At 40.8% G+C, this 18,364-nt stretch overlaps 1 protein-coding gene across 5 annotated transcripts in view; it reads right to left on the bottom strand.

The window, feature by feature from the left end:
* MAPKAPK5 (MAPK activated protein kinase 5) overlaps window positions 1-18,364 on the bottom strand; it is a 31,136-nt gene that overhangs the window by 9,138 nt on the left and 3,634 nt on the right. For 3 of the 5 annotated variants that reach the window (XM_006052980.3, XM_006052981.3, XR_003104212.2), the window contains exons 2-9: window positions 12,496-12,569; window positions 11,813-11,888; window positions 10,916-11,013; window positions 9,445-9,553; window positions 7,913-8,002; window positions 7,043-7,138; window positions 3,177-3,257; window positions 508-695 (exon numbers count right to left, since the gene is read on the bottom strand). In XM_006052980.3, coding sequence (XP_006053042.1) covers window positions 508-695; window positions 3,177-3,257; window positions 7,043-7,138; window positions 7,913-8,002; window positions 9,445-9,553; window positions 10,916-11,013; window positions 11,813-11,888; window positions 12,496-12,569 — 812 coding nt within the window. Of the gene's footprint in view, window positions 1-507; window positions 696-3,176; window positions 3,258-7,042; window positions 7,139-7,912; window positions 8,003-9,444; window positions 9,554-10,915; window positions 11,014-11,812; window positions 11,889-12,495; window positions 12,570-18,364 lie in introns of those variants that run through there. The other 2 variants (XM_044930081.1, XM_044930080.1) reach the window with 2 other exon arrangements.

The following is an 18,364-nucleotide window of genomic DNA, read 5'->3' as shown; positions in this document are numbered from 1 at the left end:
GCCCCGGTCCTTTTGAACCTTTTTATCTCTATATGCCAGAGCAACCAACTAGCAGCAGGGAGGCCAGGGTGGGATTGAGGTCCTGGACAACCAATCACACTCCCACAGTAGCTAAGGAAGGAAAAGACAAAAGCATCCGTGGTCACTTTGGCACCCCAGTTCAGCTCCCGGCATCATGTCAGTCCCAAATGACTGGCCTCCATGCAGGAAGGATACACCAGGGGGGTTACCATTTAAAGTCTGAATTAATGCTCATGGATACAGTTGCTACCAAGGGACCTGGATTCAACCCTAGGGACAAATTCTAGGAATGCAACAGGACAGAGTACAGCTCCAATTTCACCGAGATGTGGATACTGAGAACTCTCATCTCAGACTCCAGGGCAGATTTTCTGTGATGATAAAAATGAGAAGGTACATGCCTGTGAAACAAAGAATTTTCTCTACCCAACATTGCTTTGCATTCCACCACTTTTAAGGCCCCCGCCCAGTGGCCCAGAGACTCACTTTCTCACAACATCTTTGGCCATCTCTGAGATCTGGCTCCACTCTTCCTCTGGGAACTCAAAACTGCCTGTCATGATTTTTCTCCGCATATCCTTTGGGATAGTCCGGCTATGGTGTTTGGAGTAAAAAGGAGGGTATCCACACAACATCACATAGATAATCACCCCTAGGGACCACAAGTCACAGCTCTGAAAGCAAAAAAGAAAATGGTCACTCATACCAGAGGCATAGCTCTAAAATAAAGCCCCCAGAACTGACCCCAAAACAGCCCTTGATATCCACAGGCTGATATCACAACCAAGAATCACTTATCATAGACTGGAAAAGTTTCAGGAAGTCTTAAGAGAATTAACCTTTCTATCCTTATTTGTTATTTGCTATCAATGCTACATATATGCACATCATATACACAAGGCCAATCTGGGGTAAAAAGTCACTTTTATTCTCACTGCCCAGGCCCAAGCTGCTATCTGACCATTGGGTACAGATGTAAGACACTTTGACCCCAGCCAGAAAAGTAACTGATGTAAGCCAGCTGTTGTGAAACATGTCCTCTAGCCACCTGGGTGGGTTGAGGGTGCAGGAACAAATAGCTAGGATGCAGGGGGCTGACCCCATAAAACAGCACCAGTCGTTTTATAAAGGCTCACAGCAGTTTGACACAGATGAGGGACAAGCATGGTAGGGAAGAACGGGAGATGGAAAGCAATCCTTTGGCCAAGGACTCACTGTGCCCATGTTCGAGGCCATTCTTAGGAAAGATATTCTGAAAGGAACAAAACTGCCACGCACGACCATGTCTGTAGGTTTAAGGTGATTTCATGGCCTGTAGTCACAGCATGCTTATTAATAACGGACTCCTATTTTAATTAAACGCAGTTCCACCTGCCTCAGAAGCTGGGTCCACAGAGGCTTCAACCCAAGCCCCTCCAGAACGGCAGGACAGAACAGTGTCCGCCTGAGGAAGGCGGCCCAGGGAGCCTGCCACTGTGGCCACTTGTGCCTCCCATCGCAGCTTGGCGCTGCTCTGTAAGAAGCCTGGAAAAGGAGGTACCTCAGGTATCTCAGCCATGTCTCAGCGTCATCCTACTAGTAGAGATTCATAAACGACATGGCCCATGCTGTAAAACAATTATAAAATCATAGAGGTGAAAAGAAATCTTAAAAAGTTCAGATGTGGAAAATAGTTCACATGAGGAAACTGGTGCTATGGAGATCTTGTTACGTCTAGGGTCATCTGTCAAGAGTGAAACTAGGCACACCGACCAGCATCATGCAGCAGACTGGGGCTGGAGTCACTGCAAGGGTCCTGCCTCTTTTTTTTTTTTTATTAAGATTGATGTATTTAGTTTTTGAAAATTTATCTACCTCTTATTACATTATTTTTCTTTACAAAATTACTTGCAAATGTGGCATTCAGTGTTCACTCAGTTGCCAATGGAAAGATTATAACTAGATGAATATATATACACATTCAAAATTATTATGAGCTTATTATTTTAATATATTACTCATCTGTGGAGTGTAAATTTTATGAATGCCAAGCAAATTCACAAACACCACTAGATTCACAAAACAGAGTAGGAAGAGGAGAAAAAAATAGTACTGGGAAATATTGTTATCACACAAGAATCCATTGTATTCATGCTGAGAATATTGTATCAAGTAAATTCTGATCTCTGTTAGCTAAGTGCTTCTACCACTCAATTCCTGCCCACAGTGGGAAGCAGGAGGCAATTTCTGACTGCTAACTATCATCAGCCTAGCCCTCACTTCCAACCTTCATTACATAAGGACACAGCAGCCTATAGTTTGTAGAGGAAGAAGGTGTGGAGCAGTAAGTACTCACTTGGGGACTGAACAGGGTTAATCATGAAAGGAGATGTATCAAGTTCCAGTCACGTTGGGCCAGTGCCAAGTGGAGGGTGCTGAGTGCCACAGGAGCCTGTGTGCCCTCTGATACATGTGTCTGCGTGTGTGTATGCATGTGTGTGTGGTAGGAATATGGGGGCCCTCTAGGGTGTGCGACCAGGAGGAGCTGGCCTGCCCTTTTGCCATCCTCAGCTCCCTTCCTGTCATCTGTATCTCCCTGAGTCCCCAAGCAGCATCATTCTTTTCTGATCCACTCTGTGACTCCAGGATCTCTATGACTTGTTTCAAGAGGCCTTAAGCCTCTTGTACTTTAGGACAGAGAGGCCTGATGTGTAGGGTACAGATTAACAACTGTGATAGGAACAGGTACCACTCAGGACACTTGCCTTGTGTATTAGACACTGTTCTAAGTTGGGTATTTTATGGGGTTAGAAAGAACGGCACCATAAATGGCCAAGGAATATTCTCTGACATGGCCTCCACCTCAAAAGAGCAGGACAAATGTATCTTTTAAATGTGATCAGTGGACTGTACAGTTAGTCAAATAAATAACCTCCAGGTGACCACAGCCTTTGATTCCTGCTGCAAAACTTAAACTGGTATGAATCTTACTTTATCAGATAGAAACTTGAATTCCAAATACTCTTCTGCATAGGTAGCTTCTTTCAGCCTCTCAGGTGGCAATATAATATCAAGGAACAAAAAGAGAATCTGCCACCTTCCCAAAGGACCACAAACACCTCACAGGAGAATACAGGCTTCACCCAAGGGGTAGAGATTAGTTTTTCTTCTCCTACCTTGTTATAAGTGTAGGGTGTTGGCGAGGTAGGTATGATGCCAGATTTCTCCTTCTGATGCCTTCTCTGGGCTTCCAGTACCTGTCAGAGTCACACCAAAGGGGACAATTTACTGAACCTCACATCAGTGACCTGCAGCTTGAGACAGACTGCTATGTTAGAAGGCTGAAGAGGGTAGCCACTGGCAGTTAACAATCAACAATTTTAAAAAATTCTAAATACTTTCAAAAGCCTTTTTTCTCTCTTACTATCAGCAACTTATCAGTATTTGCCTAGGTCAAGGACATGAAGATTCAGTCCCTAAAGGAGATTTATTTCTTCTTCCTGAGATTACTTTTTCCTAGGGGTGTCTCTTAATGCCTCGGCAAGCAGTGAAAGCAGACTTGCTGGTCAGTGGCTCAGGTTCAAGGTATTTGCTGCCAGGAAGCACTGTACTCGTCACACGGGTCTGGGTGCTAAGTGCTGCACGGAGGTAACCACTGCCACCCTCGGGGCCACCACCACGGCCCAGCTCTCCACTGCCATGGGGAGTGGGGCTCCTGGGGACGCAAGACCGGCGAACCCCACAGAGTTCCGTGACGGAGACATGATACTGCAGCTCCCTGCAGACAGGTGTCATCCTTGTACCCAGACACACTGCTACTGTCTGGGCCTTCATGGCACAGGACCATGCTGCTGACAGCAGGTACTGGAAACTGTTAGGCCTCGGCCAGGGGCCACACTGCCACCTTGGGCAACCTTGCCCAGGCCACCTTTGATGCCACCTCTAAGGCCTACAGCTGTCTTACACCTGACCTCTTGAAGGTGACTGTGCTCACTAAAGCTCCCTATCAGGAATATTCACTGACTATCTTGTAAAGACCCACACTACAGTCTCTGCAGAAAGGACCCAGGCTCATGTTCTCATACAAGAATAATAAAGTGAATTAATTAAACCTAAAAAAGAAAATACCACTTACTACAGCATTAAAAATATTAAGGATAAATCTAAAAAGAGATGTGAAAGACCTGTACACTGAAAACCAGACAGATATTGCTGAGCAAAACCAAAGACAAAAATAAATGGAATACAGCCTGCTTAAGGGTCAGAAGGTTCGATGCTGTTATATTGTCAGTACTCCCATATTGAACTATATGTTTCAAACAACCCTAGTCAAAATTCCGGCACACTCTTTTGTAGAAATCAACAGCCAATTCTAAAGTTCATATGGAAATGAAAAGAAATTTGAATAGCCAAAATAACTATGAAAAAGAACAAACTCAGAGGGCTAAAATTACCTCATGTCAAAAGTTATTAAGAAGTGTCTATAATCAAAACAGTATATGATATTGGTATAAAGACCAATCATTGGAACAGAGTAGAACAATCCAAAAATAAACCCACACATATACATTCAACTGGTTTTTGACAAAGGCTGAGAAGCAAGACAGTGGAGAAAAGATAGCTTTTCAACAAATATATAGGAACAACTAGATATCCAAATGCTTTTAAAAAATGAACTTGGATCTATACCTCACATCTTATACAAAAATTAAGTCAAAATGGATCACAGACCTAAATGTAAAACTTAAAATTATAAAACTTATAGTAGAAAATCTTTGTGATCTTGGGTTAGACAAAGATCTCTTAGATAGAAAACCAAAAGCAGAACCCATAAAATTTTTTTAAAAGTTAACAAATTGGTCTTCACACCAAAATGAAAGACACTGTTACCACCTCACACCAGTCAGAATGGCCATCATCAAAAAGTTTACAAATAATAAATGCTGGAGAGGGTATGGAGAAAAGGGGACCCTCCTACACTGTTGGTGGAACATAAATTGATGTGGCCGCTATGGAAAATAGTATGGGCTCCTTAAAAAACTAAAAATAGAGCTATCATATGACCCAGTGATCCCACTCCCAGGCATATATCCAGAAAAGATGATATGTGTGTATGTGTATAACTGAATCACTTTGCTATATACCTCAAACATTGTAAATCAACTATACTTCAATTTAAAAAAAAAAGAAAAGCCACAGACTGGAAGAAAATCTTTCCAAAGCATGTATCTGATAAAGGACTTATATCCAAAACATATTTTTTAAAAAGCTCTCAAATTCAGCAAGAAAATAAACAATCCAATTTAAAATATGGGGAAAACATCTGAACATATACTTCAAAGAAAATATACAGACAGCAAAGAAGCACAAGAGATGCTCAACATCAGTAGCTATTAGGGAAAAGCAAATTGAAACCACAGTGAAATACCTCTACAAAGTCACTTAAATGGCTAAAATTAAAGACTGTCCATGCCAAATGCCAGTAAGAATGTGGAGAGCCCTGAAACTTTCTGATTGGGAATGTAAAATTGAACGACCACTTTGGAAAACAACTTGGCAATTTCTAAATAAGTTAAACACATCTAACATATGATAGAGCTATTCCACTCTAGATATTTACCAAAGAGAAAAGGAAATAAAGTGTCCATACAAAAACTTGTGCGCAAATGTTTATAAACAGGCTCATTTTTAACAGCCAAAAGTTGAAAACAACCCATCAATAGATGAGTAGATAAACAAACCATGGTATATCCACATCATGGAATACCTTCCAGCAGTAAAATGAAAGAACTACTGACATACGAATAACATAGGTAAATAAACATAATTTTGCTGAGTAAAAGAAACTGCCCCCCCCTCAAGAAAGCACCATACGATGTGCTACTTCTATATATAAATCTAGAGAAAATAAAAACTAATCACAGAAAGGTCAAAAGATTTGTACCATACTTCATAACAGAATGTTGTACCCATATTTCACAACAGAATAGCCAATAGACACATGAAAAAATATTCAACAACAGTAGCCATGAGGAAAATGCTGTAATTAAATCTGTAGCGAAATAACACTAAATACCTACTAGAATGACTGAGATTATAAATACTAACAAACTTGATTTAGAGATAAGAAATGGCACAACCGTTGTGAAAAAGCATTTTACCTAAAGGGGAGGGGCATGTCCCCCCAAACCTATAAATGAACATTCCCAGCAGCTTTATTCAAAAAACCAGGGAACAACCCTAAATGGCCACCATTCAGTGAACAGATAAAATAAATGTGGCTTAGTCATATGATGGAATACTACTCAGCAATAAAAAAGAACTAATTACTGATACACACAGCAACATGAATAAATCTCAAAAACATGCTGAGTCAAAGAAGTGAAACACAAAAGGTACAGGAATTCCATTCTACTGAAATTCTGCAACAGGCAAAACTAACCAATAATGACAGAAAGTAGATCAGTGGTTTTAATTAAGGGGATTAAGTTGGGAGCAGAATGACTGCAAAGGCACACAAGATGGTTTTTGAAGTGATAGAACTGTTTTACTTCTTGATTTTGGCAAGGTCCATGCAGAAGTATCCATCTGTCAACACTCATCAAACTACACTTAGAAAGTGTAGTTGCTCAGTTGTGTCCGACTCTTTGCTACCCCGTGGAGTATAGCCCACCAGGCTCCTCTGTCCATGGAATTTTCCAGGCAAGAATACTGAAGTGGGTAGCCATTTCCTTCTCCAGGGGATCTTCCCAACCCAAGGATTGAACCCAAGTCTCCCTCATTGCAGGCAGATGCTTTAACCTCTGAGCCACCAGCGAAGCCCAAGGTAGAAGTATTTTTACAGTATACTAATCATACCTCAGTAAGGTTGCTGTTAAAAGAATAAAATGCCTACACCAAATTAAGCAGCCTATGGGTTTCTGAAGCTGAGTTCTCCCCTTTCCATTTGTAATATATGCCCACTCATGCTGTACAATGGAAGAAGTATGAGTCTGCAGGTAGCCTGGTGATACATCCTATGGAAGAAACAGCACATGCTTACCTGAGGTGCTACATAATATGGGGTGAACTGAGGCGTCATCAAGTCACCTTGGTCAATTTTGGCAAATCCAAAGTCACATAACTTCACTGGGGCATCCTGAAATCAAACAAATGGGAATCACTGCCCCACAGTTCTCAGAAAATGTTAAAGGAAAATCCAGGTGTAAGATATGTCGCCTTGAGCTCTCATGAGTTTCTGGTTGGGACTTGAACCTATGAGTAGCATGTCCTCATGTCTGGACACAAAGATTCATATTGAGGAGCTGTTCTTAGTAAAACACAAATGAGAGATTTCTGCCCACTCAGTTATCCCTGTTTCCTAACTTGTAAAGGCAGCACTCAAACCAAGATATTAGTCGCATGTGCCCTGATTCTGCCTATATGTGCATCATCTCTCATCAGTCTAGAGTGCGGCTTCACCCTTAATGTCAGCTTCGTGATAGCCAGAGTCAGTAATCTGTAATCTGGTAGGACAGTGCATGGGGCATGGGTTGGGGCTGGAGAGGAAAACACCTTATCGGGATTAACCGTAAACACAACCATTAAGTTTCAAGGTAACATATAACAACATAAAGATTCCTGCCCCTTCCCAAAGTCCTTCCAAATGATATCCCAAATCTTAAGTCCTTCTGTACAAACATGTATCAGTATCATCCAAAATGACTGATACCAGGAGTATGGTAAAATTTCTCTTGAGCCTCTACCAAGGGAACAGATGGGGAAAGTAAGCTGCCGGAAGCACTCTGGCCTAAAGCTTCTTCAACATGGATTCAGAGCACTCCAAACATATACACACCAACACACCCACGCACCACTCCTGAACTATGTTGGGAGTAGTGGCACTGAAATACAGAAAAGCAAGTCATCTCACCAAAGAGTTATCCTTGAAGAGCAGATTTTCAGGCTTGAGGTCTCTGTGGGCGATGTTCAACAAGTGACAGTGCTGTAGAGCCAAAGCTATCTGGAAAAGGACATAATGGAACAACCGCATCTTAGAAGAGATTATTCTTGAATTCCCCTGGCTTAGAAAACTCAGGATGCTAAAAAATGACCCTTACTAAGTCAATTAAGACTGTGGTCAGATTTCAGCTTTACAGCCGAAATTAAGACTTCACATACCAAGAAATAGAAATGAAGTAAGCTTCATTTAATAGCAACCTATATTTTGTTCAACAAAAAGAAAAATACAACAGGAAAATAATTCTTTGTCAGAATAAACTGATGGTTAAATCCTGTATTAAATGGGAAAACAAAATACTTCCACTTCCATTAATGTGAGATGTGACAAGCACTGCAGAGCAAACACTGGGCCAGGCAGTCTTCAACAGGCATGCGTTTCCCCTAGCGGGGCAGTGGCACGAACACCTGGCTCAAGAGAGACCTGAACTCTTCAGGGAGCAGGACTTGAAGTTCTGCCTTCAAGAACAACAGAAAGCAGCTGAATGGATGTTTCTACCTGATGCTCCAATCTGCTCATCCCACTAGTTGAAAATGTTGCCTGTTTTGGTGGCTTTAAAGAGGTCTGGTTTTACAGATTATTAGAGCTCATCCTTTAGTCCTAATGTTTGAAAAACACAAGCTATAATTTTTTAAAACCTAACAGAACAGATTGCACCTGTTCTTTAACACTCTGTATGGAACTGTCTTGGCATTCCAAAGAGCAGTTCCTCCCTACCAGAAAGGAGGCCTCAAAAAATGCTTGAGCCTCGCAGAAAATTTGGAAGAATTTTTCTTTAAGAACCAACTGGGCCATATGTCATGCTTCTCTGCTTTGCTTGCTTGGCCTAAAGAGAAACCTTGAGGGTTTGGCTTTCCATCTCCTCATGAGGTTATTTCCAGTTGGATTCCTAGTATTGTTTGTGAAAAGATCACACCTCTAGCAATAAAATGTGATGTCAGAATAGAAAGAACATATAACCAGGAATATCCTGAGAATTACAAAGAATTTAGAATACTGTTAAAATCTGGTGAGAGAAAAGTGACTCAGGAGCAAAAAGTATCTTAAATGCAATTGTCTTAGAATGTGTTTTCATACCACACAGTCTTTCAGGTAGTATCAGCATCATTTTATCTCAAAGTCCAATAACAGTGGCTTGGAAGCTACATGCCTAAAGATTATCTACCATCTAAAAAGGAGTTAAGATTACCTTCCTTGCAGAGTTTATTTAAATCTTATGATAAGCAAACAATCGACAGCCACTAAAGAGTACAGCTCCCTCCCCAAAGCAGAAAAGGGGCTCACATTCCTCCTATCAAGGCATCTTTTCTAATTACATAACAAAGCAGGCAATGAGAGATCCAATAGAGCTTTTCTCCAAGCTTTCTTTTATTCCCCCCCACAGTGAAATTGTGCTTGTTAACCAACACTGTTGGCAGTTTGATTGGTACCCGGGGTCAACTTGCCTGCTTTGTTACTTGGCTGGCTTGCTTCTCTGTAAAGTGCCGGTGCTGGCTGATTCTGTGAAATAGCTCTCCCCCTTCCATCATCTCCATTACAATTAAGAGCCGAGCCCTGTTTGAAAGCATTTGATTTTGTTAAATTAAAAAAAAAAAACAACTGAAACATCAAGTAGCTAGATACTTCATCAACAAAACGTGTCCTAAGTCTAGTCCTGCCAGCCCCTTTGAGCTGGATCCCCTGTCACTACCAGCAGGACACTATGAATAAGGACTATCCCTGACCTAAAGGTTTCTAAGATGCCAAAAGGAAGTAAAAGAATTAGTTTTGAAGACAATGGTCCTTTTGAAGATTCTATACGTGTATATATATTTTAGGGAAGCTATACTGAAAGCATATTGAAAACAGAATAAGACTTTGTATAGGCTGGGCTGTCTTTGTTATTTATTTGTGTGTGTGTGTTTGTGTGTGTGTGTAGGGGGGGCGTAGTGTGTACACGCACATTGTGTGTGTGTAGGGGGTGTGGTGTGTGCACACGCATGCATGTGTGTGTGTGTAGGAGGAGCGTGGTGTGTGCACGCACAGTCTCTCCCTCCTCATCTCTTCTCTCCACCCCTACTCCACTAGTTTTCCATATGACCCACAGCATGCCCAGCAAGACAGTCAGATAGGGTTAAACAGCTACTAAATAAAAGCAAAAATTCTTATGTTGTCAAAAAAAAAAATCTGAATTTTGGTTACCATTCTTTGATATAAATGCTTCCACCTTCCATCCAAATGCTTTCACCAACAGAGCACAATTTTAAGAAATAATCATTTGATTTCCCATTTTTCTTTACAAATTCATATTTTTCCACCTGGAAAACTCCTACACATCTCCTTCAAGTCCAAGCCCCAGAACAACCACGCTAAGACACCTCACCTCCCCAGCCTACAGACAGCAGCTTTCTTCCTTTGTAAGCTCAAAATATTTTATGCATGCCTGTCCTTGGTCCCTACCACACTGCTAGAATGACAGGTTTACATCTCAGTCCCCTTGGTCTGAGGGGGATGCCAGACTAAGCAATAAAGGCCTTTTGCCATATCAGCTTCAAGACATTGCCTAGAATATTTGGTCCCCTTTTCTAATTTGAAATAGAATCTTTTTAAACTCCATGTGATACGGTTTTTCAAAAGAGAAATTAATCACATATAATCAGGGGTAGCGGGGACAGGAGAGTGGGTGAAATACAGATGAAGCAAGACTGGCAAGGAGTTAATAAATGCTGAGGATAAGTGATGGGCACTTGGGGATTCAGTACATAATTCTTTTACAAATGTTTGAAAATATCCAAAATAAAAAGTAAAGGAGAGAAGAAAAAGAAAGAAGGAAGGGAGGCGAGGGAAGAGAAAGAGAGCACAAAAGTGAAGATCCCACTACACCTTGGCTTACCCATGGAGAGGTGAGCAGGTGACAATGACCCTGTGTAGTCTTACCTGGGGCTGGACTCATGAGGAAACTGTACACTGTTAGCAAACACTTCAATAATTTGAACTATATTTGGGTGTGTGGCACACATCATGTGCAGACGTACCTTAAAGAAGAACAGAGGAAATGCTTCTGTACATAGGGGAGGCCAGCATTTTCTCTCCAAACTCCCCCACCCCATACCCCTGCCAAAAGTGACCACACTAGGCCTGGGCATGAGCCTATTATGTAAAAAACCTGATCATCTGGAATGACAGTAAAAAAAAAAAATGTTTTCATATACAAATTACCTCCTTAATGCTCTTTCCATGAAATAAAAAAAACCTCACCAACAGATGTATTTTCTGCTGTCCTATTACCAAATGAAAAATTCATCTTATTTCAGAAATTATTCATATATCTCTAAGAAAAAGAATAAGTCCTTCATTGCATATAATTAACATGTCATCACCACATCCAAATAATTTTAAACAAATGCCTATTATTGAAAAACTGGAAACATATCTTCAGAGTTCTATAGCACCTTTTCAATATATCATTCACTAGAACCTTCCTCATACTATTCTATCTCCACCCTTTTAGGACCTTTTCCAATAAGTAAAAGCTAAAGTAAACCTGACTACTTCAGAGTACAAGAATCACATTAATTGAAAAAGAACAAGAAAGAAGTGGTTTGAAAGGAAGCAAGACTCTATTCATAGCTTTTGGTATTGATGGATGAAGGACTGCTTTATAAGAACAACATGAATAGGGAAAAGTAAGTATGAACATAAAAAGAGTAAGTATGAACATAAAATTCTTTGTGCATTTCTGTATTCTCTCTAGGAAGCTGCCTTACTTGTAAAAAGAATAAATTCTTAGGCACTTCAAATATTTAGGCAAGTCAAGGCAATAAAGGCTCATACCTCATTTCTGGCTTTTGGACGATCAAAAAGAATTTTCAGTGCAAACCGTTCTTGGGTTGATTTCTTCACACAGACTCTAGATTTGAAAGAAAAAAATTCAATCAGAAATCATCTATGTTACCATAAAAACTAATCTAACAAGCTGTTCTTTGAGACTGTACTTCTAATCAAAAATATATCCAGGCACATCAGAACAAACTTGCCCCTAGGGCTAGCAGATGGAAAGGCAGAAAGAGGCATCTCACCCATCCTCCACAGGCCTCAGACACGGGAAATCAATTTGAGGCTGGTTAAGAAAGAAAAAGTGGCCTCTGCTGGTGACAAGTGACTCACACAGCGCCTCCCTGGTATCAACATCTTAAATGATCCTGTCACAGACCGTGTCACTTAAATATATTTCTACATAGATGAGAAAAAGCCTATCATAAATACCTCCACTCATTAAATTAAGGCTATTTCACAAATCTGGAACACGTAATGCTTCTAACTTTATGTGTATTATAAATGGCCCTTTTTAGAACAGTTTTGTCATGGTCTGCAGCCCACTCCAGTATTCTTGCCTGGAGAATCCCAGGGACGGCGGAGCCTGGTAGGCTGCCGTCTATGGGGTCGCACAGAGTCGGACACGACTGAAGCGACTTAGCAGCAGCAGCAGCAGCAGCAGCAGCACATGGGTCTCTTACCTAACTGGACCACTAATTCCAGCTCCCAGCTTCTGAGTCCAATTGATATTGTATTCTTCTAAAATGGAGCTTTCCTATTAAAATAAAAAGGGAGGAGGCAGAGAATGATTCTCCAATTAAAAGTTGAATAGTTAAGCAGAGGTGGAACAGCAGAAGACCGTAACAGCTCAGTATCTTATTGATACCTCCTGAAAGAAGCTGGTAAGTAGAGCTTTGTGAAAGGCTATATAATTAGACATTTCACCTAAGTGACTGGGCTGGGCATTGTTTTCCAACAAGAGAAGGCAGAAAACTTGGGGGTGAAAAGAAATTCTTCAGCTCATCTTCAAGATCCATGTGAGTCAATCCTCGTTGCTGGTTTTGGGGTGTTTTGGTTGTCTTTTTTTCTTCTTGAGTGTGGAAGATACCCTTTCAAAACTACTAAGGACTTATTTCTTCAAATGGTCAAGTGGATTTTCTAAGATTCTAGAAAGACTGGTCTTATAAATGCTGTTATGCCACAGAGGCCTATATCCTTAACAGACTGATCAAATTGGAATAACTGAATAAACTGAAACTTATTAAGATCAAATAAAATAACAGTAAATATCATAGTACATTTATCTGGTTTTCAAGTGTTATTTTGAACACAAAGACATACATTCATTGTGTAACTATATTCTTTATAGTTTTTTAAAAATAGATTCCAATAGCTTTCCATAGTTCCATATAGAGCTCTACAGCTTAAAGTTTTTATGGAATTACTGTGTAGTCACTATATACTGGCGTTTCCCAGGTGGCTCAGTGGGTAAAGAATCTGCCTGCAATGCAGGAGACGCAGGCAGACGCGATTTCAATCCCTGGGTTGGGAAGACTCTCTGGAGGAAGTCATTGCAACCCACTCCAGTATTCTTGCCTAGAGAATCCCATGGACAGAGGAGCATTGCGGGCAATAGTCTATAGGGTCACAGAATCGGACACGACTGAAGCAACTGAGCATGCACGCACACACTATATACTGAGCTTCTGTTGCTATGTTTTTAGGCAAGGAAGTCATACATTTAAACTGTGGTAGAGTAAAATTCATTTTTCAGGGTTTCATGGGCAGTACTGGAAACTAACTGTAGACCTTGAGAAGTTAGGCCAAAACTCATGAGACTTTCAAATTGTTTTGTTGCAATGAAAATCTGATAGACTACAGTTAGCAACAGAATCCTGACTCCCAGGTCTAGCAACAGGACAGATGTCCTGTTTGTGTCCATGTAACACAAACTCACTGAGCAATTAGAAGTGCCAGACACCAGGCTAAGTTCAGAGATGAAAACAGAGCTTCTATCCAGTGAATATGTAAATGTGTAAAACAAGCTGAGAATAGTCTTCATCTCCACACCTTTCTGCTGCCAGTTTTTTTCTTTAACACTTATTTAGTTGCAGCGGATCTTAGCTGTGGCACACGGAATCTTTGATCTTCACTGCTGCATGTGGGATTCACGGAATCCCTGTTAAAATCCCAGCACACATTTTTTTTTGGTAGAAACTGACAAGCTTATTTGGAAATACAAAGAACTTGAATAGCCAACTTAATTTTGAAATAGTAAAACCAAGATGGTTCTCATGCTACTTAATTTGAAAACTTACCATAAAGCTTCAGTAATCACATCAGTGTGGCACTGGCACAGACAGTCACATGGATCAATGAAACAGAAAAGGGAATTAAAAAAAAAAAAACCAAAAGAATGAAAAAAAGAGAATCCAAAAAATAAACTCATACACTTAAGACAACTGATTATCACCAAAGGTGGTTCAACAAGGAAAAGATAATGTTTTGAACAAATGATCCTAAAACAATTCCATTTTGGAAAAGTTTTACAGCTTCTTAAAAAGTTACTGTACTATCCAGTAATTCCACACCTAGTTATTTCCCCAGAAGAAATGAAACATTACGTTCACAAAAATTTGTATGGACAAGTTCTATTTATCATTTTATTTATAATAGCTAAAACCTGGAAACAATCCAAGTGCCCATAAAGAGATTCCTCAAGAATAAAAAGGAGTGAACTACTAATGCATACACTAACATGAATGAACCTCAAAAGCATCAGATCAGATCAGATCAGTGGCTCAGTCGTGTCCGACTCTTTGCGACCCCATGAATCGCAGCACGCCAGGCCTCCCTGTCCATCAGCAAAGATGATGCTGTGAAAGTGCTGCACTCAATATGCCAACAAATTTGGAAAACTCAGCAGTGGCCACAGGACTGGAAAAGGTCAGTCTTCATTCCAATCCTAAAGAAAGGCAATGCCAAAGAATGCTCAAACTACCGCACAATTGCACTCATCTCACACGCTAGTAAAGTAATGCTCAGAATTCTCCAAGCCAGGCTTCAGCAATATGTGAACCGTGAACTTCCTGATGTTCAAGCTGGTTTTAGAAAAGGCAGAGGAACCAGAGATCAAATTGCCAACATCCGCTGGATCATAGAAAAAGCAAGAGAGTTCCAGAAAAACATCTATTTCTGCTTTATTGACTATGCCAAAGCCTTTGACTGTGTGGATCACGATAAACTGTGGAAAATTCTGAAAGAGATGGGAATACCAGACCACCTGATCTGCCTCTTGAGAAATCTGTATGCAGGTCAGGAGCAACAGTTAGAACTGGACATGGAACTGAGAGGGTAACAGGCAGGAAGGCCAGGGGTCTCCAAATGGAAGAAATAGCCTGCAAGTGTCAGACATTTTTCTCTCTCTTAAGCGGCAGGAGGAAACAAACTAGCAATATTTTTTTCCTTCTCTATACAAATTTAAAGAGAGGTTTCTCTTAAAATACAGTGTTGCCATAATGACACCTGGTTTCACCTGAAGTTAGCTATTCTTGACCTAGAGATAACCCATGCCTTTTTCTTATGGAAATGTTTGTCTTAAGCTATGCTAATGTACTACGCCTTTACCCCAAACTCTGTCTCCAAGTCGGTTCCGCCTCTTGGCCCAAAACCTACTTGACAAACCAGTATGTTATACTCAGATATTGTTCCCCTAATCTATGTAAATGAAACTATTTGTATGGTGGTCTGCCCTTCTTTAAGATTCAAGTTAATTATTTTATGGCCCAGGATAAACCATTTGGTGCCATTCTGAATTATAAGACATTCCTTTCTTTCATTAATAGACTGCTAGTGACTATATAACATCCAGCTGAAGACTAGCAAGGGGGTACTCTTTCTGCCCTCTTCTGATGCCTATGTCAGAAGCTTTCTCTATCTCCTTTATACTTTAATAAAACTTTATTACACAAAGGCTCTGAGTGATCAAGCCTCGTCTCTGGCCCCGGATTGAATTCTTCTCCTCCGGGGGCCAAGAATCCCGGTGTATTCGCGTGATTCAACAACCTTTCAGAACAACAGACTGGTTCCAAACAGGAAAAGGAGTTCGTCAAGGCTGTATATTGTCACCCTGTTTATTTAACTTATATGCAGAGTACATCATGAGAAACGCTGGACTGGAAGAAACACAAGCTGGAATCAAGACTGCCGGGAGAAATATCAATAACCTCAGATATGCAGATGACACCACCCTTATGGCAGAAAGTGAAGAGGAACTCAAAAGCCTCTTGATGAAAGTGAAAGTGGAGAGTGAAAAAGTTGGCTTAAAGCTCAACATTCAGAAAACGAAGATCATGGCATCCGGTCCTACCACTTCATGGGCAATAGATGGGGAAACAGTGGAAACAGTGTCAGACTTTATTTTGGGGGGCTCCAAAATCACTGCAGATGGTGATTGCAGCCATGCAATTAAAAGACGCTTACTTCTTGGAAGGAAAGTTATGACCAACCTAGACAGCATATTCAAAAGCAGAGACATTGCTTTGCCAACAAAGGTTCGTCTAGTCAAGGCTATGGTTTTTCCTGTGGTCATGTATGGATGTGAGAGTTGGACTATGAAGAAAGCTGAGCGCCGAAGAACTGATGCCTTTGAACTGTGGTGTTGGAGAAGACTCTTGAGAGTCCCTTGGACTGCAAGGAGATCCAACCAGTCCATTCTGAAGGAGATCAGCCCTGGGATTTCTTTGGAAGGAATGATGCTAAAGCTGAAACTCCAGTACTTTGGCCACCTCATGCAAAGAGTTGACTCATTGGAAAAGACCGTGATGCTGGGAGGGATTGGGGGCAGGAGGAGAAGGGGACGACAGAGGATGAGATGGCTGGATGGCATCACTGACTCGATGGATGTGAGTCTCAGTGAAAGTCAAATACATAAGACTACATGTATATAATTTCAAATATTTGGAATTTCTAGAGAAGACAAAATAATAGTGACAGAAAGCAGATCAATAAAGTTGTCTGGGGTGGGGAGTGAGTGTACAGGCTGACCACAGTGAGGCAGAATGAACTTTCAGGGGAAGTGGGGAGTGTATGGAAAAATTCTAAAGCTGGATAGTGAGGACAGATGCACAACTCTAATTTTACTAAAAATGACTGAATTATACACTTACCTTGGGTGAACTTTATCATATGTGAATTATAACTGAAAATTTTTAATGTTTTTTAAAACTACAGAAATGAATTTTTATTAAGTTCATCAAATATTATTAAAAACTGCCATATACAACAGAAAACAAATATGTAAGGCAGTCTCTAATCCCATAATCCCCAAACGCTCATTATCCAGGTTTAGCTAAGTGACCTGGGAGTACTGAAGTCACGGGCTATGGCAGGAGAGACAGAACTGAAAAGACAGAGCCTATGGTTGTAGCCAGCTGGCCTTATCCTAAATATTTAAGAGTAATAGGATGAGATCTTAAAGTCCAGTCAGCCCATTCTCAGGTCACGAGGCAGCAGAAGTTTAAATGTTGTAGTGAAAACCCAGGAAAATAGCTTTTCCAGCTGAACTCGAGAGGTCTCAGTTCTCACCAAATGAGGGACAGCCTCAAAAAACCAAAACAATGAATATAAGACAACACCACAGACCAAAAGTTTTAATTGATGTGATGCTGGCTTGCTTCCAAGGAGTATATCCTATTCAGTACTGGTTGTTAGATATTTTCAACTTCACTGATTGCCGGGAGCCAGCGTGAGGAACTCCGCCCGTGGCAAAGGTCATGAGGAAGGAGGCTTGGCATACGCAAAGGCGGGATCGAGCCTCCAGAGTCCCCCTGGATATTCTCGAGCATTTACCCCCAAAACCAGAGTCTGCCTACTTTACTGCTTTGTGCTCTCACCTCTGACTTTAAAGGGGGCTGTCCCCCACCACCATCTCGCTCTCTCTGAAAATGAGTTAACTTACAGCTCCAGTTAATAAAGTTCCTGGGCATAATAGGAGTGTTTAAATCCAAACCCCTCAGATGGCTCTCTAACTTGCCTGACCAGTTTACCCGGACTCCTACAGCTATGCATACGATTGTTTACAGTCTCTCAACCACGAGAGGCCTGGGAAGCTTAAGATATTCAAATAGCTTAGAGCCTCTCGGAGAGTTAGAAGCTGTCAGAATAAAACTAGTAGAAGATTTCATTGATGAGCCAATGCTTGCTGCCAAGTCTCCACATCCCCTGTATTGTATCCTTGAATGTGTATTAATTAATATAGTTGGTATGGAGAAAAAATAAGGTGTGGCCTTGGTGTTAGCAACTTTAGACCCTTAAGGTAATATATTCTTTCTTTTGTTGTAAACCCACTGCACCTCTGCCCTATAGGAATGCAACTTTATCTAACACCTTCGGAGGATGGTGCCAAACTTTAAAATCATTACTCTTAGAGAAAATAAATCTTCTGGTTGACAAACCTTTGTCAGAGTCATAAAATGTTAATAGGCCTTCTGGCCAGAAGATGATGTAAATCACCTAAACCATTTGTATATGATAAGTTTGCAGAAAAGAAACGCTGGTTTCGATAAGGAT

The sequence above is a fragment of the Bubalus bubalis genome, chromosome 17 (genome assembly GCF_019923935.1).
Source record: "Bubalus bubalis isolate 160015118507 breed Murrah chromosome 17, NDDB_SH_1, whole genome shotgun sequence".
Taxonomy (NCBI): domain Eukaryota; kingdom Metazoa; phylum Chordata; class Mammalia; order Artiodactyla; family Bovidae; genus Bubalus; species Bubalus bubalis.
This window is presented reverse-complemented; position numbering and strand designations above follow the sequence as displayed.